The 27,937-nt window shown below is 37.1% G+C and overlaps 2 protein-coding genes across 4 annotated transcripts; one reads left to right on the forward strand and one right to left on the reverse strand.

Annotated features, from left to right (window-relative positions):
• The first annotated feature begins 28 nt into the window (after positions 1-28).
• On the forward strand, positions 29-3,665 carry LOC113665266 (tubulin-specific chaperone A). The gene is made up of 4 exons (XM_027180942.2): positions 29-185; positions 1,363-1,468; positions 1,696-1,782; positions 3,194-3,665. Exons 1-4 carry the CDS (start codon positions 127-129, stop codon positions 3,275-3,277), a joined length of 336 nt encoding a protein of 111 aa, XP_027036743.1. The 5' UTR covers positions 29-126; the 3' UTR covers positions 3,278-3,665.
• Positions 3,666-6,196: 2,531 nt separating this feature from the next.
• LOC113665264 (S phase cyclin A-associated protein in the endoplasmic reticulum) lies at positions 6,197-27,649 on the reverse strand. 3 transcript variants are annotated; one of them, XM_027180936.2, is made up of 34 exons: positions 27,283-27,649; positions 25,842-25,959; positions 21,272-21,552; positions 20,550-20,650; positions 19,494-20,427; positions 19,003-19,063; positions 18,266-18,380; positions 17,639-17,678; positions 17,177-17,248; positions 16,134-16,274; positions 15,609-15,680; positions 15,478-15,507; positions 14,942-14,995; positions 14,798-14,869; positions 14,567-14,637; positions 14,321-14,402; positions 13,833-13,886; positions 13,642-13,734; positions 13,439-13,537; positions 12,907-13,037; positions 12,472-12,540; positions 12,030-12,156; positions 11,667-11,785; positions 11,294-11,417; positions 10,554-10,753; positions 10,217-10,363; positions 9,761-9,837; positions 9,504-9,655; positions 9,057-9,118; positions 8,293-8,380; positions 7,980-8,059; positions 7,645-7,756; positions 7,271-7,331; positions 6,197-6,775 (listed from the first exon to the last, which is right to left on the reverse strand). In XM_027180936.2, the coding sequence occupies exons 1-34, from the start codon at positions 27,436-27,438 to the stop codon at positions 6,687-6,689; spliced, it is 4,284 nt and encodes a 1,427-aa protein (XP_027036737.2). In that variant the 5' UTR covers positions 27,439-27,649; the 3' UTR covers positions 6,197-6,686. The 3 variants fall into 3 exon arrangements, with proteins under 3 accessions (XP_027036737.2, XP_027036738.2, XP_089059589.1); XM_027180937.2 differs by lacking the exons at positions 25,842-25,959; positions 27,283-27,649 and adding an exon at positions 23,357-23,550; XM_089203463.1 differs by lacking the exons at positions 25,842-25,959; positions 27,283-27,649 and adding an exon at positions 23,259-23,539.
• Positions 27,650-27,937: the final 288 nt, after the last annotated feature.

Below are 27,937 nucleotides of genomic sequence, written 5' to 3' on the forward strand. Positions count from 1 at the left end.
TTTGAACAGCGGTAAGTCGCTTAAGAGCATGTGTTATAATAACCAATTCCCAGTCTCTTTCAGAATTTGCTCACTGATTTGGCGGTCATTTTACAGAGATTTTAAAACATCTTTATACTTCAAAACATGGCTTCTGCTTCCGATCCTAAACGACAACTTAAAATCAAGACTGGAGTAGTAAAGAGGTAAATTCTCGGATCTCGTTTTTCTGCACATTATCGTAATCTTATTTAAAAATGGTGTGTCTGTAGACACACTGTAAATTGCCATGTGTAAATAATAATTGTAAATTGTAAATTGCCATGTTCTGTTTGGTTTTATCGGAGAGCTTGTTTAGATACTCTAAACATGATTGCTACAGGTCAGGATGAAATCAGGGTAAAGTGAAATTTCTACTAAATACGAAATCATTCTTCTTATCTTGGACCTCTTCTTGCGGAAAGACGGTGACACCTTCGATGATACTTATGGACATCTTTCAACCTTACTGAACTATTTGTTTAGCAAGATTGAAAGATTCCTGACCAGCATATCCTTTCCTTTTTTCATGCAAGTTTATAATTAATGTGGTTTGTGAATGAAATCGTACTTTTTATTTTTATTTTCATTTTTTCTGATATTTCAATTATTCTGCATAATTATTTCATGAACATGAGAGGTGTTGGACCACCATAATATTGTTGAATGAAATTGAACGACAAATTCAGTCATATTTCTGCGTTGCCTAAAGGAACTGCCCGTTCATGTTCACTGTTTGTAACAGGCTGAAAGCATAAATTTATGGGTGGAGAGGATGGCTATGTGGGTAGGCTTGAGGCCATTATTGGAACTTGTTAGTGAAATGGGTCTGGGAAATGTTTTTATTTGTCAGGGAAAAGTTGGGAAATTCGGAAACCTACACTGTGGCAACCATGTTGAATATTTTGAAGTCACTCAAGAATAAGGAATCTTGTTATTTAGTTCCACTACCTATAGCTTCCTATAACCCAACTAAAGAAGCTCTTGATTGTTAAACAAATTCTCCTTGTTAGCATCTTAAGAAATGTATAGAGAACAATATGGAGAATATGCATAATGAAGTTAAGATGTGAGGGGTTAAAGGATTTTTCTTGGTTCTGTTTGAGTGGTTGTGCTTCAAGAGACCTTTTGGTGCAGGTGGAGAACAATACAATCAGTCCTGTGGAACTTAATAAACAACTGCTTAATTTAAGTGTCCCTTTGATAAAGGGAAAAATTTCTGGACTCTGGAAACCTGCAGCTTAATACAGGGTGACCACTGAATACAGTACTGCTTATTACAGGTTGGACTGTACATTCTTTGTCGAAAAGAAGTTTTTGGTTAAGAAATAATATTTTTTCCAGATTAGCCAAGGAAAAGCAGATGTATGAAAAAGAAGTTAAAGATCAGTCAGCCAAAGTTGAAAAAATGAAGGCAGATGAGAAAGATGAATATGATATAAAGAAACAGGTTTGTGCCTTGTTTCTGCAATGACCTCTTTCTTAATAATGCAAGGAAATATGGGGGGCAGGGGGGGGGGGAGGGGGGAGACAATTTCAAGCTTCAAACTGATCATTGGTCATTCTTGAGAGTAAAAGTAATAAACCTACAGATCTGATTATGGTTAGTTCTCTTTCTGCATTTCCCCCAAGGTTAGGGAAGAGAAGTTGTATTAATTTGATGTTATCGAATGGCAGATTGAAGTACTTGAGGAGTCCAAGACCATGATTCCAGACTGTAAAAGACGGCTCAAGACTGCTTATGATGATTTAACAAATCTCGTGGTAAGAAATAAGTTGCTCTTTATTTGAGGGTATGATCAATCACTGAGGGTGGTAATGTTATGCACTTATTGACTGATATTAGGGCCAGACGGAAAAATATTGGCTCAAGGTCATGACATAGGGGCCAAGTGTGGTGAGGTTTGTGCATCATGAATGAGGCCAAATATTTTCTGTCTGGTACAACCTAACTTATGTCAACAGTGTGGCACAATATATGTCAGCTGTCACCATGGTTTTCTATGTGATTGTGCAAGGCAATTACTAATTGCACAAGCCAGGTTGGATGGGTCATATGATAATGACTGGTAATGACTGTTATCAGTTGCTGTAATCAGGTGACACTGCAGTGGAATTTTGTTTTTGAAATTAGAAAACTCTCATCAGTCAAAATTGACTTTGTAAACTACCCTTTCGTAAAGGAATTTCTGTTTTTGTTTTTCTTAAATTTAGATAACCAGTTTCCCCTGCAAGTACATTCCCTTTCCATTCCTCTCCCTTTCAGTTTTGTCCTTGTTGTTTTTATCCCTCACCAAACTTCCAGAAGCTTTAGTCATCCCATAAAAACAAACTGGGAGGTGAAATTATCAAAATTGGGAAGACAGGAGGCTACCCACCCTTGATTAGGATTAGCATTTACATGTACACTGTACTCCATCATGTAGTCATTTCATTCCTTATGCTGGAAGGGATTGGTAAGCTGCAGAGGTTGAAAGACTTCTTCCCCATGTAATCTCTATGTCTATTTGTCTTTGTCAGTGGGTCTGTGGAAGAACAGGCTTGTCATTAGAAGTGGGTAGGCAACAGAAACCCATTGACTGTCTGACCATTTTGTGCTGGCTACTTTGTGAAATTGTGATCAAAGACAGAAAATTAGTCTTTGAACTGATTCTAACATCAGTGTCTGGCCAAAAAAAGTTACTTAAAGATGTTCCAGAATAGTGGAAATCACGTCTCAGAGAGAGTTGCAAGCACAATTCAATTTAGCTGTGTACTCAGTTTAGATTATACACCTATTACATTTTCTAATGACAACCCTGGAAAGGAGTGTTCATAAGCCTTGGCTGGATAGTTCAAGCTGGGTTAAGATAACCTGAGTTTAGGGTGAAATCTGATCTCAGTTCTAAAAGCACTGAAAGAAAATTCAGTAAAGCTTTTTTTTGTTTACAATTTTGTGATTACTGGTAGATGCTCTAAAAGGAGTAAAGTAAATTATTTCAAAAAGAGCTTTTGCACAAAGGAATAAAGAAAACCTGGATTAAAATTTAACCTTGTGTTGGGCTAATTGTTCTTTGAACAAGAGGGCCAAGATTTATTGAGAGAGGCTTGAAACACTGTATATACATAACTCTCCTTAACAAAATGATGACACATTTGGCTAATGACTCAGTTTCATTTCTGGTTTTGTCTACAGGCAGAAACAGAAGAAGAATTTGGTACGACAGAGGAATACAAAATGGCCAAGGAAATCTTGGAAAAAACTGTTCTAGAAGATTGAGAATTGATGTACTTAGTGGAACTTAATCATTCAGACAAACAAATAAAATAAACATGTGATTCCTTGGATGTTACATGTAACAAGGTGCATTCATTAGTTACACTTTTTATTCTTTATATTATTTGTGTGTGAAAAGATATAAATGAACCCTGTAGCTTGAGACCAATAATACGTTTAATTTTCCAAGACATCTTGATTAAACTTAAGAGAATGAAAAGTTTGACATAAAGAGGTGTGTGACATTTTGCTGTGAACAAATCTTGTTTTAAATGTTAGAAAAAAATGGAATTCTTTGTATTTTTTTCGTAACTTATTCACTTAAAACTTTTTTTTTTTTGAGCAAGCATGACTTAATAAATTGTGATCTTACTTGCATTGAGTAGTTTGATATCACAGTGTTCTTTTCCACTAGAAGTTCTCAGTTTCATTCTCGAATTCAATTAAGACCGAACTATTCGTGATCAAACACTAAAAGTGAACTCAGAAGCAATCACGTGCAATCAGGGGTACCATCCACAATGGGGAAAAATTTCTCAAAATTAGACTGTGCAATATCAAATCTCATGAAACTATCTGGAGTCGAATGGTATCATGAGATATCAGCACACCTCTCAGAAATCTGAAGAAAAAAAACTGAAATCATACAAAACCATTGGAATCAAACAGAACCATCTCAAATAAGACTACGACATTTGAGATCAGTCAGAGTCCAAAACTAGACAAAATCATTCAAACTCCCTTGAATGCAGCTCAACTCCTCTGGATCATCAGAAAACTTCCCCCCTCTTTTCAGCGACCTCCCTTGTGTTGCTACAGTCCTCTGACTTATTAACAAACTTCCAGGAGTTGTCCACGACCTCATCATCGTTGTGGGCGAATGCCCCCTGAGTTATTGGCGAACTCAGTTGAATTATCGGCGAACTCCTCCGAGTTCTTAGTGAAGTCATCAGAGTGAGTGAGCTTCCCTGAGTTGTTGAAATTTCGCGGAACTCAACTGATTCGTTGGTAAAGTCCCTGAAGTTATCGGCGAACCTTCCCTGAGTTGCTGGGGAACGCAAACTCGTTAGAACTAGTTGTGGGTGAACTCTTCGTGAGATGTCGTCAAAACCTCTCATGGCTGACAAAAAATTTCAACTGTGTCCGCATACTTCTGAGTTTCCTCGTTGGTAAACAGTTCAATATTCTCAGTGTCTTCATTTTACATGTCGATGAACTACTTTCAGTTGTCTGTGAACTTCCCCGTTTTGTCAGCACACTCCTTTGAGTTCTCGGCAAACTCATCATAGTTTTCAGTAAACCCCTGAGTAAGTGAATTTCCCTAAGTTGTCGGCAGAGTCCTCTGAATTGTAAACCAACTCCTCTGCGTTTTTAGCAATATCCTTTAGGCTGTCTGTAATGAAACTCCCAAAGAACTTTCGGCAAACTTATCTGTGTTGCTGGAAAACTCCAAAGAGATGTCAGGAAACTCTTATGACTTGTCGTGAAACTCATCTGAGTTGTCGGCGAACTCCGATGAGTTTTTTGAAAACTCCTCTGAGTTATGGGAGAACTCGATTTTGTTGTCAGCGAACCGCCTGGAAATCGCTGTAGGAGGAAAGCTCTAAGTTGTCAGAAAATTTACCAAAGTTTGTAATTGTGGGCGAACTCGTTTTAACTAGTGGCCGATTTTTGAATATGGACACTAGTGGCCGATTTTCGAGTTTGGACCCTAGTGTCCAATTTTTTAATTTGGACACTAGCGGCCAATTTTCGATTTTGGACACTATTGGCCAATTCTTTAATTTGGACACTGGTAGCTGATTTTCGATTTTAGACCCTCGTGGCCGAGTTTCGATTTTGGACACAAGTGGCCTATTTTTTAATTTGGATTCTAGGGGCCGATTTTTGATTTTGGACACTTGTGGTTGATTTTTGAATTTAGACACTCGTGGCCAGTTTTCGAGTTTGGACCCCAGCACTGATTTTTGAAATTAACCTTAGTGGCCAATTTGTGATTTCGGACTTTAGCGGCCAATTTTTTATTTTGGATACTAGTGGCCGATTTCTGATTTTGGACACTGGTGGCTAATTTTAGTTTGGACACTTGTGGTCGAATTTTGAATTTGGACACTGGTGGCCGATTTTTTTGCCTCTGAACCCTAGTGGCCAATTTTTGAAATTGGACACTGGTGGCCGATTTTTAATTTGAATACTAATGTCCAATTTACGATTTTGGAGTCCAGTATCTGATGTTTGATTTTGGACCCTAGTAGCTGATTTTTTAATTCGGATACTAGTGCCAATTTTTAATTTTGGACCCTAATGCCGAGTTTTGATTTTGGTCGATTTTAAAATTTGGACACTAGTGTCCAATTATTGATTTTGGACCCTAGTGGCCTACTTTTGATGATGGACCCCAGTATTTGGTTTTTTATTTTGGACATTCGTGTCTGATTTTGATTACTATTTAATCATTGATTTAATGTCAGTTATTCACTATATCTGGAATCTTTCTCTTGTGGAACAGAGCAGTCATAAATATGGGTGATGCAGCAGGTTTTCTGTTTTGCACTATACATGTGAATACAAATCTTCTAGAGCGCTACCTTCTTATGTCATTATCCAACCTCTAGTTATTTTTAAAGCTATAAATGTGTGCTATATCAATAGCCATATGCAAGTTCAGACTTCCTATTTTTGTCTGAGTTTTTGGCAAACTCATTTGAGGTATTCCTTAGTTTTCAGTAAATTAACTTGATTTGTTGGCAAACTCCTCTTGATTGTCAGGAAAATTTTCTTTTGTTTTTTGTTTTTGTAGTTGTTCTTGCAATAAAATGTGGCAGAGAATCCCTACTCAAAACCCCGTTCGCCACAGAGGTTGTAATAACTCTACCACTCATGGTCTCATGTAGGGGATGCTTTATTTACTAGAGATGCCAGTTTTTCTTCTCAAATATTTAAATGAATATTTATTCTTATTATTCATTAACTAAAGCAGATCTTGAAATGAGGATCACAAAGGTAATACACGACAGCCTTTGTCGCTCATTGACAGATGATATCCAGTAAGTACTCGACTGTTGGTAACAATATAATATAAATATAATATAAAAATAATAGAGTAAAACCACGGCGCCTTATTAGGTTATGGTATAATTACGAACTTGTATGGAGTTTTTTAACAATTAGCTACAAAAATATCAACTTTTCAAACAGGCACAGCTTAAATATTGTGACAACCCAGTCAAATACAACATAAATACAACGCAAAGATGCTCATCTCATTCATTACTTAATGTTTTATATTCTATGCCTAGAAAGGTATCCAAGCTTTGCGCAATTTTAGCAAAATTTGTTACAAAATTTTATAATACCGCGAAAAAAGATGTCCAATGAGATTTTAAATTATTTAATCGAGTTTCGTGTGCTGTCAGGATCCTAATAGAAAACGTCTTGCATCCTCCCATTTTGAAGGCGGGAATCTGTTGACAAGCGCAAAACGCTGGGAAACCTCACCATCTGTGGCAAAAAGAAGTTGGATTAGAGCGGAAGAGCTGGTACATGTTGAAAAATTTGGCCAAAACCTTTTTTTACCTTCGAATTAATTTCAAAATCTCATTTCCATTTTCATCATACTCATTTACCAATTATTCTTCGAACCATCGTTGGCTATTCTGCGCTCTTTTGTGGAACTACTACGATGTGAACCTTTTCATGCAGTTTTGTTCGTCGAAAAGTATGACTTTAACGTGTCGTGCCCCTGTTTATTTATTCCTTTTGTCTCCAAACAAAATTTATCACAACATAGGAAAATACTACAAACGCGGAAAAAAGCACGTAACAAGGTCGAGGCTGTTGTGTAGGAGAGTGATTCGCATACTTATACCTCCAGTTGCAACAGCTATGCTTCAATTAAGGCATTGATCAGAGGAAAATTGGCCCGTCTGTAGCACAAATGAGACATCGCTGCAACTGGTTCAATTTTCGTTAGTACGAATAAAAACACCAACTTACCTGAACGTCTTCCACTCTGAGAGGGTAAGAGATGATCATGGTGTAGATCCAATATTTGTTCCTACAAAAAAGACAAAGTGTGCTTTTATTTTGACAATATAAAGAAATTGGGTCAAAGGACCTTACTGACCTCTTCATGGACAAGTCATCGACGTATAATCTTTCCAGAACTACCCTTCCCTGAACGATTACACTAAACGACCGATGGATCCCCCCCCCCCCGTAACAGTATTTTTTTCTAAGTAACTGTATACAAATGATAACGATGACGATTATTAGGAACCACAGTTTATTCCTGTTCAGCTAAGAATCAATATTTATTCTTAATCAAGTGTTATATTTTCAACTTTTTAGAAATTTCTTCTGCAACATACCTCGATGTAGTTTTCTAGCAAGGCGCAACTAACTTCTTGTTCAATAATCTTTTTATTTTCTTCATTTTCAAAACAAGCAGCGATAAGCGTGGGAAATAAGACATTCCTGAGCCTGAAAAAAATTTGTATAAATGTTAAGAAGACAAATCTATTAAAAAACTAATCATCGACTCAAAACTGTTTGGCTTACGAGCTTAACTTTGAACTGTGGCGCGCAAATTGTTCCCAAGAGCGTCCAATGTCAGCCTTTAACTCGAAATACTGCGAGAAAAAGGCTTCGGTTTCCTTAGCACTGGATCACTGCCTAAGCCTTCCACAAAATGCCAGCGACTTACCTTGGATCGCTGAAATACTGAAATGGAAGCGAACACAGATGCTGCAATAAGGTGGGAGGTCGACCAGTTTGGACAAACACCTGAAAAGCAAAAGGCATTCACGTATTTAGTTCTTTCATCCTAAACCGCCACACATCACTATGGGAGATGCAGTGGGCTATAGGTTAGTGCGCTGTACTCCACGAGGAGAGGTCTGGGTCTAGACCTAGTTGGGTCGTTGTGTTGTGTTCTTTTCTCAAAATACAAAATAATAATAGAAATGCAAAGGATAACAACTGCGATGAAATTGAAACAAAAAAATTTGATTACCAACCTGATTATCGTTATTCAAAACGGTGAAGTAACCAACAACTAATATGACCTCGTGGAGAAGATCTTCATTTTTCCCTTCGCTGCAAACACTGATAGCAAACAATTACAAAAACATTACCAAAAACAAAACCTTTCAATTGAGTGATACGAAAACTCTTACACTAGGCGATTTTGTTGGGATGTTCGACTCACTTTCTACACAATAATCTCAGGCCATTTTGTCGAGATGTGCAAGTTTCTGTAGTGATTAGATCAATAATCTCAAGCCATTTTGTCGAGATGCGCAAGTTTCTGTAGTGATTAGATAACAACCATCAAGGACTCTATCGCTTTGAGCCTTAATCCTTTACACGCTAACATCAGTATGCATATTCTCCACACTGTTCTCTACACTTTTCCGAGGTGGTGACGAGGAGAATTTGTTTAATAATCAAGAGCTTCTTAATCTGATGATCGTTTACCTTCATTTATTTTTAATGGATGATTCAGGGGTAGGGAGAAATTAGATGCTAGTCACTGTTAGGGATCAAAGGATCAAATGGCCGCGAATAACATGATACAAGAAAGGAAAAGATTGGAATATGGAAGGAAGATGTTTTAAAATACATTTTTCTCGAGAGTGAAGCAGAAAAACATTTGAGTTCTCTCATGACATAAAGACCTTGCAATTGTCGTTCGCATGCCTCAGCGTCGAACTATAGAGAACTACTCGTGCTGAGCTGGCCAGTGTAATGGGGGCATATGTGATCATTAGCACAAACCTACCACAACAGATGACTTATAATGTGCCGAAACTCCAATGATACGCCTTCTGCTCCAAGAGATGCCTGTCAAATGTAAACAGCCAAACAGAGAGAGTCTTTTATAATAAGATCCTGAAGTCAGGAAAACGCATAAAACGAAGCCTCGATTGGATTGAATTCACTTTGCATCTGATTGGTCAAGAGGGTAGCGAAGTGTTTTTAGATCAATGAGAGTGCGATGTAAAGCGAAAGCAATAAGTTCCCACGTTATGCCAGACACTCCATTTAGAAATTGCTCAATTTATAGGTTGTTAAAAGCATTGTAGAGTTAAAACGTTCTATCTCAAATCGCCTTTGCATGGAACTGAATTAGTAGTCATTGTGCGAGTCATTTCGCTTCGCAACAATCCTAAGTTGTCTCCTTCAGAGAAACATTATTGGACTAATTTTTTTCAGCCAAGACACTTACCTGCAACACCTTCAAATCCACTGTCCCCATAAAATTCAACATGCCCAACGCCTCTATAACCAAATTTATTGTTGACTCAGGAAGTGTTGGACTCGACGAGGACTGTTGACTGCCATCATTCATCAAAATTGCATAAAGAAATGATACAATTTCTACAAAGAAACAAAGAAATTAAGAATGCCGATCAGTTGCAACGTAAGTAACTTTGAATAAAAGACCTTGCACGTAGCTTAATGATTTAAATCCACTTAACTTACCTAAAAGCTCGGTCTGTTGAAAAGTCACAACAAACTGTGTGAGGTCTTCTTTTCTTATTTCAAAAATGTTACTTGTCCTGCGCAAACAAAAGCGAAAAGGTCGTCTTAGAAGGAAGAGCGCTTTTCAATTGAGTGACGTAAAACCAAAACCTACGCAATCAGAGCAGCCAATTACAAGAAAGGAGAATTCTATAAGGAGCCAATGAGAACTTAGAGTAAAAACAAGCCAACTGCCCGAAGCGCGGGAAAACACGAGTGACAAAGTCGCAGTTGATTTTAGTTAAATATGATTGATTAAAAAAGCCACTAATAATAGAGAATAGAAAAAGGACTGAAAGAGTAAAATACCTCGCTAAAGAACACAAGAGTAACTCTTAAACATTCCAATTCAAAGCCCACTACTTAACAGTCCCTCATCCATATTGTATTGGTTACATAAAATGCATAGGTGCTCACCTACAACCCAGATATTGAGCAGTCCCAGATAAAAGCGCTAAACAAGCCTGAGCGTAATTCATAGCCTCAAGCTCGTCGTTAAGAGATCCGTGAATTGAACTAAAGAAACTTCTTATGTCATCTACAACTCCGCAGCATACCACATAGCTAGGGGAGACGGAACAAGATAAAGACATGATCAACAAGAAAACATACTCAGTAAGAATGAAGCTGTCTTAAGTTGTATTGCAGCTTTTAAAACTAACATTGGGCGACTGTGGCTGGTGATGGGGAGTATTAATATTTCAAAATTGGCACTTTAAAATTGAAACAGAAGTGAAATAAGTCAAGTATTTACCCAATTAAGTCTACCATCCTTTGAACAAGCGTTGCTACTTCCTTCTCTTCAGGTGACGCTGTAGCGAAGCACTGGAGTACTGTGGCGAGTGCCTTCAATAACGTTGTTGCCAAGGGGTCTGGTAATGAGTAGTTACGGGCATTATTTTCAGTCTCTTTGTCGGCTCCTTTCTTGGTGGTCCCTTGAGACGGAGAGACATTCTGTATACCGAGATAACAAGTTTCTTTAAAATCACAACCAAATAGATCTAAATGTCCTAAAATTGGTCGAATTAAACCACAGTAATTCACTAAAAATCACTTTTGAGGCAATGAACGAGAGAAAAAATTTCAAGTTCTAAAAATTCTTGAGACAATTTACAGGAAGGTGCATCAGTTAAGAAAACGAGAAACATAAACATTGATATCAAAGAGAAAAAAAGACCTTAATAAATATATCATAAGGTCTTCAAAGGGTGTAGTTTTTCTCATTTTCTTTTTTAAAAAATGCTTATTTAGAGGTAAACCCTCTACATCTAATTCTCCAAACAAATTCTCAATTTATTTCCTAGGGTGCTGACAAGGAGACTGTATAAAAATCAAGAGAATATTTGGTTGGTGATCATTACTTTTATTCTCATGACCTTTGTGTGTGATTCAGGAGTGACATTGTAAGGAGAAATAAGATGCTAATCACTAGTACGGGGTAAAGGGTTAGTGAACAATAGAAGCTTCTTTTCGGTTTACGTTGATCAATCTCACCTTCATCTGAAAGGCCAGAAGATCAACCAACGTGCTGAGTTTGTTTGTGTACACCATATAACGACAGTTGTCCAAACAGTCACCACAAGCAAGCGTTAACACATTGGCCACGCTACAAAGGGCTCTGACGAGAAAAAGAAGAAGCATCGATTTAGACAACTGAAAAGGGGAAAAAATTTGTTAACTGACGGTGACAAAAATCTGGAAATGCTTTCGTTTCGCTTTACCTACTCCTCTATCTTTTGGGTTGAGGAAACCTCGCCATCAAGTCAGTCAGTAAAAATTATAAATAGAAATTGATCCCGATCACAAGACTGCACTTACAGATTCATTAGAGCAACTTTCAATTGCTTGTCGAAAATAATGAACTTACTTGTTTGGAATAATCGATTTAATCGGAGGCTTGTCGCTGGCGATGTCTGGTACCAAAAGCAATCTGGTCAGGGCGGTTAGCCCACCAAGATTACAAAACGTCACTTGGTCGGCGGTTACCTGTAATAAGATTGTAAGGTTAACTGTTTGTAAGGTTCTTTTACAAGTTTTTCTTCCACCTAACTTTTCAAAATGGAAGCAACTAACCGTTGGATACAAAGAGGCCAACAAAAAAGTCTCGATAACACAAAACGAATTTTTGATCGTTTTTAAATTTCGTTTAAAGATTTCGTTGCCTAAAATACTTCTAATTTATTTCCCTACACACCCCTTAAGAAAATTATCAAAAAGATGTCTTGAGAACCTTAGATTCCAGGATCCTGCTCAATTCGCCCAATGATCTCTCCACTGACCCTACACGATTGGCTGGCCAGGGACCCGACCCTTGTGACTGCAACTGGCGATTGAGATCTTTGACAATTTTTTGAAGCCTGTGAACACAAACGAACATTGAGTTGCAGAGATGGATCATTAATAATTAGGATCCAAAAACGAGTAAGGAGTTGTGATTTAATTTTGTTAAGGAAAGTAGGGACAGGAGGAAAGTAGCAGGGAATAATTTGCTTTTTTTGGTTAATTTTAAGAATAACACTTCCAAACAGAGAACTACACACGTTGTGTTGTCCACTACTAGGACATTTACGTGCCGTGTTATCCAGGCTTAGAAGAGATCGCACGATCCGCGGAAAAAATAGAACAGAAATACTCAGCGTTCAAAGCTACGATGAAGCTTTCTTCTCTTTTACCTTGGTTTCTTCGAAGATTCCTGTCTTTGTGATGATACACTTGATAAATTACTTTCATACTCTCGTCCTCTGCAGAGAGAAAGAGTCATCAATAATATTTACCACAGACAAGCATAGCTTAGCACCGACATATCCCAAGAATTCTAACTGATTTCCAGAGACTCAAACCTATGTGATACCTCACCCTTGCACTCTTAGGAATGACCAAAATGGAATTTCCCTTTACAAGATCAATACATTTTCAAGGAGAGAGGTAATGGGGTAATGGGAAGAAAGATAGAAATCAACAAGAGAATATTGTCTGATTTAGCCCCAAATTCTCAAAGCGCACATGGTACTTAATCTAAAGCAGGCAGTGCGGAGGATTCGTAGTTAGATCTTGGAAGTAAACTGGTTAATAATATTCAATGGCTGGTGTTTAAAGCTGGAACTCACTTAGCCGCCATTCTTGTCCTGAGCTTTTTCGCTCTTTTCCTGAGAGCTTTCTGTCGTTCCTGGTCAGCCTTCTCCGTCTCGCCTGCCTTGTCAGAAGGCATTTCCTTGATGTACTGAAGCGAAATGGTGTCCTAGGAGTAGCAATCGAAATTGAACTGATTAATATCTTCTACAAAGAAGTAAGAGCGCAACTATCATGTACTCTTTCAAGAAGCGTTATCAAACCAAAAAAAAAAAAAAAAGTTAACACAACGACCAATCATATCACAAGAAAATATCACTAGGAGCCAATCAGAACTCACAGTTAAAACAAGCAAACTGCTTGAAGCGCGGGAAAAGGCAAGTGTCCAAGTTGAGATTGGTCTTTCGCTTTGCATCCGATTGGTTGAAACAGTGGCGCGAGTTTTTTTGGACCAATCGAGAAGCAAAGTGAAGACAAGCCGATACAAAACTGGATTATTTTCGCTCTTGTTTTGCCTCTGACTAGTTGAGAGGATGGCAATATGGATCACTTTTAACTATGACAAAGTACCTTGTCGTCTGGTGTTCCTTTAATTGCCGGAATTTCAGACAATGCTTGCTGGTGTTTTTTGCCTCGCAAATGGCTCAACAGGTAAACTTCTGACACGATCTGAAAATGTACAAATATGAATTAAATCATCATTATACCACAATACACCGTAACATCAGTGCGCATTTTCTCTACAATTTCATCTAGTCAAAACAGGGTCTCACCTCCACGTTACAAAGAGTACAGAACTTTTTCTTATCGTATGGCGTGACAGCAGGGACCTCGTCTTGTGTGGAATGGCGTGACACACCGGCGGCCTATAGAGGACGCGCAGGGCACAATAAGTTTAACGCACAGTTACCGATTGAAGAAAGTTTGCACACATTTTATCAACACAAATTCAAACAGCAATAACCTTTTCTTTTACTTGTTCCAGCACTTGCTCGTGTCTTCTAGTCGTTTCCGCTTGCTAAATATTTTGAGACGAAGAAAATCATTTTCATCAGACAGCGTAGAGTAATACTTTTGTATTACAGTACTTGGCCATACGAAATTAAACGGGCGTGTTTACCTTTAAATTTAAATTTAATGCCACTTAAATTCAAAATCACATATATTAAAAAGTGGGGGTTGGGAAAAGAAAAAAAATTCCCAGTTTTTTTCAACTTTTTTTAATGCGTTGTTAATACTTTTTAACTATATGTTACATGGAAATTTGTATACAGCCATAAATCTTAGTTGTTACTTATCTGATTAGCTGGTATTGTTAGTAAGTCAACAGATGAAGAGGCAACACAATTGGATACGCTGTTAATAAACCATTATTATCAATACAAGTTTGCAGTAGATATGCAAATCTTTTTTGGTTCCATGCACGAAAAGAAAGCCAGTATTTGAACGTACCTTCTGTTGGATTTTCAGTTGCAGTTGTTCAGTTGCCGTTTGCAGGGCTTCATTTCGGGCAGCAAGACGCATTTCTCTCTCTCTATCAACAACAACAACAACAACAACAACAAATTCTAATGTCAGTGAATTCAGAATCGTTTTTCGGAAAAATTTAGGTTTGCATCATCAATGTACATCGAGTTAGTGAGAGGTTCTCTAAATATAATTCAAAATCTACAACAGACAAAGCTGAATTGCACAAACCTGGCCTTTTCTTTGGCAGCTTCTTCTCTCGCCTTCTCTCTTTCGTGTTTCTCTCGTTTGTATTTGGCCTCCTAAATCGGTCATCGATAAAAAAAAATAAAAAAAAACCGATAGAAACAGATAAGGCGGGTGTATAAAATGTCGCGGCTATAGGGCTAGAATTTTCAAGATAAATCAACCGTAACTTAGTTTCTTTTTCTCTAATGTTCCGCCCTGTTTGTTCCCACGTACCTGCTCTAGCTTTTTCTGTTGCATCTCTTCAAGTCTTGCCAGTCTTTCAGCTTCTAACTGGCGGCGTCTCTCCTGCATTGGAACAAAACACGAATCAAACTCTTCCAATCGCCAAGAGAGTATTTCTCAATGAAATGCTCTTACCTGAGCGGCCGCCTCCTTGGCTTGTTGCTCTTCTTTTTTTCTCTGTCTTTCTTCCTAGATCATAAAAATAAAATTATTTACTTGTACATGAAATGACAACAAAGTTGTATGTCAACATTCTTCGGAGCGGAAAAGAGCAGGGAATTGGGTACTAATTGGAGCGCGGGACCTGGGCATAGTGCTTGGGTGGACAGCAAAACAAAGATGGCGGCCGCCTCGTGTAGGAAAAAAAACAACAATAACAACAACGACAAAAAAGCCAAAATCCCATGCCATAAAGAACGGATATTAACTACATTCGTATTCGTTCCTGAATAAAGAGGCAACGTGGTCGAGATCGAGTGGTGCGCAAGTCGAACTCGCTATCTGGAGATGCAGGATTCGAGTTCCGCCCTTGACACCAGATCTATCATTCTATCTCCTCGACCACGCTCATGGATCACTGACTGGTTTGCTTCCTGCTATTTGGGGTTATTTATCATGCTACCTACGACCTTGTTTGTGGCTAAGCGCATTTCCAATAAAATCATAATTACCTGAATGTCTTGTAACCTTGCTTCATGGCCCTGAGTTATCCAAACAGAGAAAATACTTTTAGTGACGAGTTACAAGAATCCCAACCTTTTTGCGATTCATGCGCATAATGAAACACGGAAAAATTGTTCACCTGGTGTCTTGTCAGAACCTCAATCTTTTTATTCTGCGCTTCTAAGGTGTTTATGAAGGCTATTTCATTAACCTGAGTACAAATACATCAAAATCAAGTGAGAAAAAGTATTATCTACAATGTCTCACAAATTAGCAACGTCAGAGGGAGAGTGTTACCTAAGCATCCCGTATCTTGCTCTACTCTGGCCTACACGAATCTTTTCTATCAGAGAAAGTCTAAATGTTTCCGGTTTCACCTCCACTAGGACTACCACTAGCAGCCTCAGCACTATTTTGCAGCTGTTTAATGTCGTTCGCTTAGTCACGACACTTGCAATACAGTAACTTGAGAAAATAACCTACTGCTTTAACGTCAATTTATTAAGATAGGAAAAACAGGACGATAAACTTAGAAGAAATGTGGTGGGGCTGATAACGGAGAAGGTTAAAACGTATTACAGGCGACGCACTCTAAACAAGTAATCTTTTGCGCACAAAAGATAGCTGGAATGATTCCAAGTTCCCCACAGTTCATTTGACTTACCTTAGCTTCTTCCTCTTGAGCTTTTCGTCTTTTTTCTTGCAGCACAGACAGTCTTTGCTGCTCTGCTCTTCTTTGCTTTCGATCCAGGTGCTGCTGACGCTGTTGTATCAACTCATCCTTTAGCTCACGTGCTTTTTGGACCTTAAATGCGTCACAAAATAAATAATAAAGTTTATAAACATTGGATGAAAAGATAAGGTTTTCACAACAGTACAGGGTTGCGACGCCCCGAAATTTGATTGCTTACTGTATCACGCAGCTTATGCGGCACAAAGTTTAGGGGTTTAGGAACTTTTTCCCATAAGCGGCTGCCGATGACATAGGCGGCTGTGCCCGGAAAAGGGGAAGTAACGTCCATTTCCCTTAAGCCATGGGGTCTAGGGGCATGGGAAATAGACGAAGGTAAGAGGTCATTTGAAGGCCAAATATTATTTTACTGAATTTTCGAAGAAAATTAAGGATTTTTCAACCGCACCTTACTAACATTTTTGAACTGATTTCATAACGTATATGTATTTATATTACCATACAATTACACCTTTTGTAATGTAAACATTATAATTAACTTACAGGACCCTTATAGTCACCAGTGTCATAACACTGACGGGATTATCCTGTTTAAATATTATTATTATTATTATTATTATTATTATTATTATTATTATTAGTATTAGTATTAGTATTAGTATTAGTATTAGTGGTAGTGGTAGTGGTAGTGGTAGTGGTAGTGGTAGTGGTAGTGGTAGTGGTAGTGGTAGTGGTAGTGGTAGTGGTAGTGGTAGTGGTAGTGGTAGTGGTAGTGGTAGTGGTAGTAGTAGTAGTAGTAGTAGTTTACCGGCTTCCAGCGTAACCCCTGCATAAAGCAAGAGGGGAAGGAAAAAAGGAAAAGGAAAAGCTTGGCCAGTTTAAAGTTATGTTAACCAATTCCTTGATCAATAATTCATATAATTATTCTATCCCACGATGACAAAGGACGATGTCAAAGAAGGCTAGACATTGATCCCGTCAAGGCTCTCGAAATACATTTAAACATCGTCATATACCTTTTCAGAAAGCATCTGAAGACTCTGCAACCTCTCGTCCAACATTCGCTCTCTTTGCTGTTGAGCTTTTAGCTGTTAACAAAACGGTGTGACAGAAGTCTTGAAAATATTTCTTCATAAGCAAAACGAGTAAGTTATCTCAAACGTGTCATGATTTTCTGGGTCAGTGACTCAGATTAAAGATTAACAAATGGACAGCGTGCAAATATCACACAATGATAACTTAGAGTCGTTTTTATGCATCAAAAATAAAAAAAAATTTAAAAAAATAACGTGTAGTGCACGCAGTTCACTTTTCTTCACCCTTCTTAACCTAAAGCATCTAACTTGTGACAACTAAGCGAATCTTACACTAACTTTTCAGCCCCCTTTCCCTGTTCTTTTGTGTTAGTAAATCATCATAAGATTAAAGAGTGTGCAGGACACATAAACAACACAATCACTTATATTATGGTTCATCACCTGCTTTTCTTCATGAATACGAATGACTTCTTCTAGTGGTCTGTGAAAAAGCAAAATCGATCATTAGAAATTGGGTTAAAATGAAAAAAAAGGACTGTTGAGCTCATGGGTGCACACTGATGTTTTAAACGCAGTATCAAAAACAATGAAAACGACAAAAGAAACAGAAACTCCATGTAATGTTATCGCCTCCATGAAGATGTCTTGTGTTTTGTTTTTTTTTTTTTTGTAATCAAAGATAGCTTTACTCTAGGCTATTTAGGATTATAAAGGGGGCAAGTTTCTAAAGAAACTGTGTTGCTGCGTCAGTGGGGAGAATTACAAGATGATGGTTTTATCAACTGAGCTGATAATGTGAATGTGCCACCATAGAGAGATTCTACAGCTGACGTCATTCGCTCTGACGAAGAACTAACGCTCGAAACGTCAGCTCTAGAAAGTCTAAGTTACTTTATTCACATTATCCAATTAGTTGATAAAACCAAATTATCATTTTGGATATAGTCAGATTTAACCTTTTTATCTGTGCGTTTTAAATGGCTATGGCTAATTCTGCAATGCACGTAAAGCAATTCTGATCCACAGCTGAGTTTTAGTCTTAACTGATCGTGCTATTGGGCAGCTAACCTTTTTCTTGATGGCGATGACAAACGTTGATGTAGATGAACAGCCCTACCGGGAGGTCTCTCGGCTTGCTCCACTAAGTCACCCCAGTTACTCTCCATATCACCAGAATGGTCAGCTGGAACACATAGCCAAGTGGCATTGTGAGGTACAGTATGTGTTATTACATTCAGTTTATACATATGTGACCTTCTCTAAAAATGTGGTTTGGAAGAATATTTTCAACAGATCCATTGTTAAGTTTGTACAAAACAAACTGCGTACCCTTCGAAAACGCCCTCATCATTCAATTAGCGCTTCGGTAAGTTATTCATAAACGTTCCCTCGAAGGGAAGTTTATTAATCATTATTTATCTCAGACATCCAAAGTTCTCCTTCGGTCTGACGTTCTTGAAATTAAGGCAGAATAACGAAGGATAGAACAGAGGTGGGTTGATTTTATTGATAAAAACCAACTCCTAAAAAATCAGGGAACTAAGTCCAGAGAAACAGACCTCAGCTTTCCTCTACAAATAACTTTTAAATGGAGAGATGAACATATTTCAACCAACACCTTGAGTGCACTTCTGTGTCTCGTATTAATTTTCTCCCAGCTTGTATTTATCACCTCAGACATGTAAGTGTTTAGACATTCTTTCTCCAAAACACATTTGGCTCAACGCAGTGTATCTAAGCATTTGCTACTTTAAAGTTAGGAAACGTGCTGAAAAGTCTAATCATTCCGGCCTGAAGCCACTTACCATCATACTTTGCCATCATCTCCTCCCAAGTCAACGGAGTTGCTGAGCTTCCCAGTGAAATCTAAGACAAAAAATAATAGTAAAATTAATTAGTGGTTAGAAAACAAACTATTAGGAAATATATGTACAATGTGCTCTTAATGATCTACATTCCCATTAGAGAGAAAGTGGAACCAACCAGAACGTTCTTCACATTGATACATGGCCTTTCAACACATTCAAGTTTTGTGAAAGGTCAGGCGTTTAGCGAGGTCACAAAGAACTACCCGACGGTTTGTACATGTCAACAACGAAGGAAAAATTTATTCTGCTTGCTGTCCACAGTTTGCATCAATCTTTGCTATCTGCAATGGTTCTCATACCTCTATTGAAACCAACCATTTTTACAATGTTTCCTTACGTTCCCAGGAAAATTAAAGCTACATGTATGCTTTAAAAAATGGACTTCAAATGTTGTATTGTCTCGTGTAGATTTTCTTTTGCCAACTTACACTGTCTCCATTTGTGGCACTGCTGCAGTTTAAAGGATCATCCTCCACTCCATTAACAGTCTCTGCATCGTCTTGCTCCATGTTAGAAACCTCAGTCCCACTTTCACCATGTATTTGTGTTACTAGTTCTTCCTCAGCTGCTATTTCCTTTGTCAAACTTTCCTCGTGTTCAATAACAGATGCTATTGTTTGATTGCGACACTCTTCTATTTGCCGTGACAAACTTTCTTCTTCTTCCATTGCTGCAGAAAGAGCTTTTTCGTGTTCAATGTCTGACAAAGTTTCCTGCTCCTCCTCACCATCGAAAAAAGCTGGTGGAGTTTCTTTGCCATTGGAAAGTTCTGTTAACTTTTCCACAGTTTCGACTGAGTTCAAATTATTTCCAGTGTAAACACCCTTCGTACTGACATGAATACCACCACTACTTCCATTACTGCATGTGCCGTTCTTCATTTTTCCTGTTTCTACATGATTCAATATTGTTTCTGTTTTACTATTTAATAATCTCTCATTACCACTTTTGTATTCTTTCTTTGCATGAGTGCTGTGCGTTTTTCTTCCACGACAAACAGTTTCCCACCCCTCCTCATCGTCATTTGCATCTAGAACGACACAATCCCCGGAATTCTTTGAAAAACCTCCCAAGAGAGGAGCAGCATTTTGATGTCCAGTTTCTCTTGTATCAGTTTGTTGAACAGCAGAAACAACACTTGCACTGGTTGTTGTTCCACGAACTTTATCAGCCCAGGATTGTGAAGGTACTGAGCTGCCTGAGTGATTGAGGGATGTGTTTAGTTTTGAAACAGATTGCGAACTAAATTCCCGAACAGGAGTGGTAGCGTTCTTCTCAAGTGACGTCTGCAACGGATTTGCACTCGAGAACAGTGTCTTACCAGGCGACGATTTCCTTACTTCCCATGCTAGAGATGTTGGTCTGTGAAAAACAAAATGCTTATTTGCACTCTTTTGTTTCTTGTGCTGACTATACAAAAGGCAACAAGCAAAACAAAGAAAAAAAATAGTTACTGCGCTAGAGAAACATTTACAAAATTATACCTGTCCTTGTAATCTGCTTTTTCAAATGCATCCTGCACATTTATTCTGTCAATCAAAGCACTAAAATCCCGACGACACTGATCCAGCATCATAATCACCTCCTGTTTACAAGAAACAAAAAATTCAGCAGTGATTTGGTAAGCCATTATATTTGTAAGGCATATGTATTGTTTGCTTGATTTTGCTTGATTGTACACTGCAGAGAGAGCCAGAAAAAAAAAGGTGAAGTTTCCAGATTAAAAATCATGCCCCTTTTAAGCCATGTTGACCCTTTTGCCTTTTTTTTACTTCCAAGTATCCTATTTCTCAATAGGGTACAGAGATAAAAGAAAAATACTCATTAGGGGAGGCCTTGGTGATTTAATTCAAAGAAATGTGTAACAGAGGATGACAAGAATTGATATTTTGATCTTGCAAATAAAGGCTTTAACCCTTTAACCCTCTAAGAGTTACTAACATCTAATTTCTCCTTACCATATCTCCCATGAATCAAAATTTAAGGTCAGGAGAATAAAGGAACTGATCACCTCTGAAAAAGGCTCTTGATTGTTAAACAAATTCTCATTTTCAGCACCTTAGTAAATGTTTAGAGAACAGTATGGAGAATATGCATACTGATGTTAGGGTGTAAAGGCTTAAAACAGAAGAAATAGACATCTAAGCAACTTCAAGCAATTTGTAAACACCAGAGAACAATTGAATTGTTGAGGCATGTACAGTACCTGACACTCCACAATGCTCTCATCAGCCTCACATGTGCCATAAATCTCATCCACAGCCCTTTTGAGGTTATCAAACAGGTAACTCCAGTAGCGAGCTCTTAAATCATTCTTCTTTCCTGAGAATGATCCTGAAAATTTTCTGCTTCCAGAGCGAGACCTCCCTGGAGATTTGGTTCCTCCTTTCTGAGCTGGAGATCCTTCTCTTTCAGACGAGCCAGATTTTTCAGGAGTTGAATGGCGCTTTCTGTTCACCATCCTGGGTTTAGACTTTTTTCCTTTTTCTAGTTTTAGGCACATAAAAGATATGATAATCAAAAGAAATAATACCAAGAATCTGATTCATATAAAGCAAAGAGTGAAAATCTCAAATATATTCGGAAACACATTGAAAAGGAAATTTCTCAAAAATTCATATTAAGAAAAATCTACCTCTATGCAGAAAAATATAATTCAAACATGCAAAACAGAAATACTATGTTGGTAAAAATATGCTAAGTAGAGTTCAACCAATTTTTTTTCAAACCAAGATTACAATTTAAATCTCTTGATAGCTACTCATCATGGTGGAGATTTTCACAACATCCAAAGTGAAAATACTTTTCAAACAATGCAATTAGTACTAACAGAATTACAGAATTTATCATTTAATTTGATAAGAAAACTACTTTTTTTCGGAATGACTAAGTGATTTAAATTAATCTTATCAAAGCTTGCATGGTCAATTTTAGTGCTATCTTAAATTTCCTCACAAACTAATGGCAAAAGCTGACAGACTATCACAAATAGGATCATTCAAATTGAGCATATTCTAAAATGTTTCTTAGTTTGCTCAATGATTATTCAATCTTCACCATAAAAAAATTAAGAATAATTGACATCTTGGTCATTTTCTAAGCAAAGTTAATTCAAGATTCTCAACACAAAGTTTTTCCGATCTAGATAATCCTGACATTTATTTAATTCATTTGCAGGATCAAAACTAAACCTAACATCCTCTAAAATGATATACTGTTTGTGGTAAAAGAAAAAAACATTTCACTTTGAAAAAATATGGTACAACATTATGAATGTGATAATCAGTCCTCAAAGGAAAAAAAATTTCTCACTCCCCTACTGGTGGATATAAAAATATGTACATCAAGTTTATCTTTTAGCTCAAATCAATTTTACCCTGTCATTGTCATTGCCAAAAAAATGTGATCGATACATATGCTTCAGATATCTGTAGGCAAAACTGAAATTTGAAAGAAAATTTTCAGAGTGGCTTCATTAAAAAATATTTAACTGAGATGAGATCTTCCACACACATCAATCAAACCTAAGAAAAGTCCTTTTATTTCAGGAATTCCTTTTGTTGCAATTTAGTTGAAAACCAAAACAATTCTCAATCAAAATTAGCTTCCTTATTCATTTTCAGTGTACAAAAATAAAAATATAGCACAACCCTTCTGTCCACTTTGAGTGCAGAGGGAACAGAGCAAACTTTTGTTTGCGTAACATAAGCTGTGAATAAAAAAAATACTTCTTCCTCATTTGCAAAAGTTTCAGACATAGAAGACAAATAACCAGACATTTACAATTGTCATGGTGGCAGTTTCATTTCGAACATTAATCTGCTCTTAAAGAAAATCATTGTTTGTAATATTTTTGAGGTAAAAACAAAATTTTTCACAGAAAATATTTCCATGATGAAAGATGCTACATGAAAAATCTACAATCCTGCAAAAGAAAAAAATGGAATTTAAAAAGCCAGCCATGTTATTTTGATAGTGTGTATGTACATGTACTACATATCATTTTTCATCATGGAGAGATTTTGCATAACACTTAACTTATTAATTTTTCATATTATTCTACATTTGGGGTTTGAATTTTAAAAGCAGTTCTACTCTGCCCTCAACATCAAATCCCTTCAGTTTAAATCTGATCAATAGTAGATTTAAAATTCATGAAAGCAGAGTGAGTTTATAAAATGTTCCAAACCCACCTTAAAATCACAAAAACACAAACCCCCTGCCTTGCCCGAGCTTATGGCTGAGGCTGTTGATCTATTTACAAGATTTGGAGTATTTCAATCTAGCATACCATTGATGAAACAATCAGCTTTCATAGCAGCCTGTAAATTTCCTCTTCTTGTTGTAATCCCCAAAATATTTTATCAGTTATTTTCTGAAATTCGATTCTTCCCACCATCATGCACAACACTTCATTTGATTTAAATTGAAGCAAAATTTAAAAGGATCTATTCTGTATACATTAAAATAATTTGACTGAAGAACACAATTAGGATCACAAAGCAAAGGGATGGTTATTAATGAGGGGGGGGGGGGGGTTTGCATATGATTATCCACAGCTAATGTGATCAAAATCGATTATTTATCATTTCCACAAAGCTGTCTTAGTGGACAGGATTTTAAAACATCATGTCATGAGTTACAAAAATAGAAAGAAAAAAAAAAAGAAAAGAAAAGAAAAAGATTGCGTTTCAGCTTTAAGCTAACATCACAGCAGGAGAAAACAAAAACAATATTTTCAGTTCATTCAGAAAGATGTGTGGGGTACAAACAAACAATCACTGTGATAATTTTTCAGAAATAATTTGCTGTGAACATGGGGAAAGGAAAAGGAAGGTGCTACAATAGGCCAATTTTCTTTCCTTTCTTCTTTTCTATTAATTGAATGTTTTTTTAATCTTTTCGTCTCAGCGATAAAAATATTACAAATTTAAATTTTACAAGATCAGTCTGTCAGTCATGTCTAAGTAGCCTTCTTGAACATAACTTCATAATATTTGAGCTAACCTCATGGTGTTATTAAAATGGTTATAATTTGCAAGATGTTTAAGGACAATTACATGCAGAAGGCAAAACAAAATTTTTAATTTAAAAAAATTTCTACATCTTTAACCCCTGTGGGTGACTAGCATTGAATTTCTCACCAAAGTATCACTGATGAATCAAACACTACATGTAGGCTTTGGAAAAATAAGGAAATTATCCCAAACTAGAAAAGCTCTTGATTTTTGACTAAATTCCCCTTGTTAGTGCCAAGGAAAAGGTTGGAAAATAAACATGCTGAATCTGGGGTATAATGGGTCAAAATTTGAAAAAGCTACAGTTGCTGTAATTACATGTGTAATGGTTAATATTGAAACAACTAAATCTCATTAATAAATATAAAAGTCTCACTGATCACATCAGTAGAGGGTTGTCAAAAAATTCTGAAGTTCAGGAAGTCTTACTGTTTTTCATAGAGAAGGCTAATTCTACTATCTGTTTCAGTAAAAGATAGGCATAAATATAAAGGTGGAAATTCTATGTGCAGAGAAAATCTTATTTGAAAGATGTTATTCAGTATATGATACAGGCATGCTTGGAGAAAAAGAACAGTGAGTGCTCCTAACAAGAGTCAAACCTACAACCTTTGGATGCTCTACCACTGACCTATAGCACTGACTTGTGCCTTGGCTGTTTAATTAGGTTCATGTTACAAACTTATGCACTGCTGGAATCAGAATAACAGTATGTGATGCTTATGCACAATGATGATGTAAATGTAGATGGTGAATTTGATGCCTGGTGTTTAAGTGAAAGAAGTTGTTATTCAGTGAATGACAGAGGCATACTTGGAGAAAAAGAACTCAGAGTTCTCCAAATAGGAGTTGAACCTACGACCTTGTGATTAATACTTTGGTTGCTCTACCACTGTGCTATAATCATAGTTCTTGCCACAAAAAAAGTTCCCTGAGACATTAGTTAAGCAAATTCAAATTTTTGCAATGAATACAGGGATAGAACGAGTTATTGTAGCAATTTGTTTGGATGTAGCACACATTGTGTGGAAGAGATATATCCGAGAGAATTGTTGTAAAACTTTGGAAATTTATTTCCTGGGACTTTATAGCTTGCAGATAATTGCTGCTGAAAATTTGTTGCAATCACCACCAGTAATATCTCATCAAATGTTTAAATGTTTGACTCATAAGAGTGACTGGCATCTAATTTCTCTTTACAATGTTAACTCTGAATACCAAAGTCATGAGAATATGGGAAATGATCTCCATCTAGAGAAGCTCTCACTTGTAAAAAAAATTCTCTTTGTCAACTCCTTAGGAAATGTATAGAGAACAGTATGGAGGATATGCATACTGATGCTAGGGTATTAAGAGCTAAAGGATCCCTTTAATCTATAAAATTATATAGAAACCATGTGTAACTCTTCTACTCCCAAGATCTCAGTGGTAATTCTCTTTACTATATGCTATTCATTTGTTAGGATGTCTGTACCGAGAATATAGCTTCAAATCACAAGACCTTTAGTTGATGTTTTTTGTTTATTCTCATCGCAAAGTGTATTGATATTGTTGGGAGAAATTAGTCTTTGGTCACTCCTGAAGAGGGTTCAAAGGGTCTGCCAAACATTTTGTCAAAAATGATTGTTCTGTAAATTTAGATTCAAATCATTTGATATCCCCTCATTAATGTTTTACTTCACTCTCTTCACCTGTCAGCATGAAAGTATATTCATTTGATATCATGAGGGGAAGGTTAAAATAATAAAATTATCCTACCTTCCTGATTAGGCTCTGTCACAGGTACTGACCATGTTACAAGGTTTCGAGCAATTCTCCCTTCCTGTTCAACCAGTTTACGTACATGGTCATGGCTGTTTGTGCGATTGACACTTTTCTGTTGATTACAGTAAATATATATGAATTATTGACCAAGTGTGAGGTCAAGATGGCTGGATATTTGGCCAAGTTCTGTGTGCCTTTTCATGGACCTCAACTTGTCTCAGTCCATAAAAATACAAGGGAAGAACCAGGTAATATACAGCTATCTTAACCCTTTAACTCCCAAGATCTCATTAGAAATTCTCCTTACTGTCTGCCATACCATTCATATAATGTTAGTTTGGAGAATTTGGAATTGGATCAATCAATATTCCCCTAATTGATAGTTTTCTTTATTCTCATTACTTGTCTGTTTGATATTGTACTGATAGTGTAAGGAGAAATTCTGTCTTGGTCACTAGTGGGACTCAAAGGGTTAACCAAATTGGGCAAATATATATTTTTTTTCACTGATTTCTTGATACTCAAATACAGAACTTTGCAAAGAACAAGGGAAACACCTTTTTTCCTCTGCTTACAAGTGATTATGATATGGATTCTTAACTACATTGTGTAAAGGTCTGGCCAATTGAATGAACTCTATCAATTAAAAAGGTGTTTCATAAGTTAAAACATGCAAAACTAAAATATTTTGGTTTTCTTTTCCACACAAATATATAAATTTTCTATTTGAACCATAGTTTCACATTACATGTATATCAAATTGCAGATTCTCAGATTAGCAATGTCCACATCAATGTCATACTAATCAACGTCATAATAATATCACTAACATTGTTTGGGAATTGAGCATCCTAACCTGGGATTAACCCTTTAACTCCCAAGATCTGATTGTTAAATTCTCCCTTTTAGCTGCTACACATATCCTTGTAAATTAGTTATGAGAATTTGGTCTAACAACAAGATAACAACTTCCAGCAGATAAGTTCAAATTAACTCTCATTACCTGTTTGCTGGATAATGTAAGGATATTATAGGGAGAAGTTTCATGTTGATCACTTCTGGGAGTTAAAGGGTTAACCCAAGATACAGCTGAAAAATACACAACTTTTACAAAAGACATAATTATAACACCAATAATACTACCAGCTCAGCAGAACCCAAACACATTCAAATCTTTCTTTTAAAATTTAATTAATCATATAGCATAAAACGTAAGGTAAAACAGCTCAACGAACGAAATCGATCTCTTACTGAATATATATCTTCCATATAAATAGATTTTCTAGAAATCAAGGAAATCGAGACTCTCTACTCTTAAGCTTATTCACTGAAACATAACATCCGTTTTCAATTTGGGTAAGATTACTATGTAATGTATTTCGGATGTGACTGAAAATTGCTGACGGTGTAAACAGAAATACAACCATGCCCGCACCTTTCCAAAATTGTTCTTCCTTCCCGACGAATTCTCTCGATATTGACTTTTATCGGAGCTATGCTGTCCACTGAGACTCTCGTTCGATCGCGAACTAGAAGAAGAAGTCCGAGGACTGGACCGTTTCCTTCGACCAGCGTTGTCTTGGGATGACATTTTGCGTCAGCGGATCCCAAATCTGCAGTACTACTCTTCTACAGTTGGTTACCCAAAAGTTCCCAAGACGCGTGATCAGGATCGTAATGTCATCCTAGGCTTACTAGAAGTCGAAGAATTATTCCTTTTAGATTGTTTTCAAAGAGCCTCACAGAACCCGCCATTTTATGCATTCAAGTAACTTGGAAACATTTTAAGAGAGCCTCGTTTTGGAAGATAACTCATTCCCAGCTTTTCCCGACTGTCACAACTGGTCCTTGCTTTATCGCGCGCAGCACGAGGATAAACTTCTCCACAATAAAGGCGCCGGGCTCCTGCTCGGGTTTCGTAGAGATATCTACCGAGTTTGTGCCGGCATTCAGCGCCGGGATCTTCCCCTCTGATCCCTTCGAGTGCCAGTGATTTCTCCGCAGGATTTCGGGACAAAGTAAAATATTTAATTGTTTGTGCGCGAGACTGAAACTGATGGCGTCAAATTACTATCAGTTGGTAATGAGAA

This window comes from Pocillopora damicornis, chromosome 4, assembly GCF_964200805.1.
Source record: "Pocillopora damicornis chromosome 4, jaPocDami1.2, whole genome shotgun sequence".
Lineage (NCBI taxonomy): Eukaryota > Metazoa > Cnidaria > Anthozoa > Scleractinia > Pocilloporidae > Pocillopora > Pocillopora damicornis.

Bases quoted from the DNA above. Each gene is read 5' to 3' on its own strand.
- LOC113665266 (XM_027180942.2), top strand. From the start codon at position 127: ATGGCTTCTGCTTCCGATCCTAAACGACAACTTAAAATCAAGACTGGA. The intron at 186-1,362 runs GTAAATTCTCGG...TATTTTTTCCAG, and splicing joins AAGACTGGAGTAGTAAAGAG to ATTAGCCAAGGAAAAGCAGA. The intron at 1,469-1,695 runs GTTTGTGCCTTG...ATCGAATGGCAG, and splicing joins AATATGATATAAAGAAACAG to ATTGAAGTACTTGAGGAGTC.
- LOC113665264 (XM_027180936.2), bottom strand. From the start codon at position 27,438: ATGTCATCCCAAGACAACGCTGGTCGAAGGAAACGGTCCAGTCCTCGG. The intron at 18,381-19,002 runs GTAAGTGGCTTC...TATGTGTTCCAG, and splicing joins GATGATGGCAAAGTATGATG to CTGACCATTCTGGTGATATG. The intron at 13,735-13,832 runs GTTATTGCTGTT...CGTCCTCTATAG, and splicing joins TGGAACAAGTAAAAGAAAAG to GCCGCCGGTGTGTCACGCCA.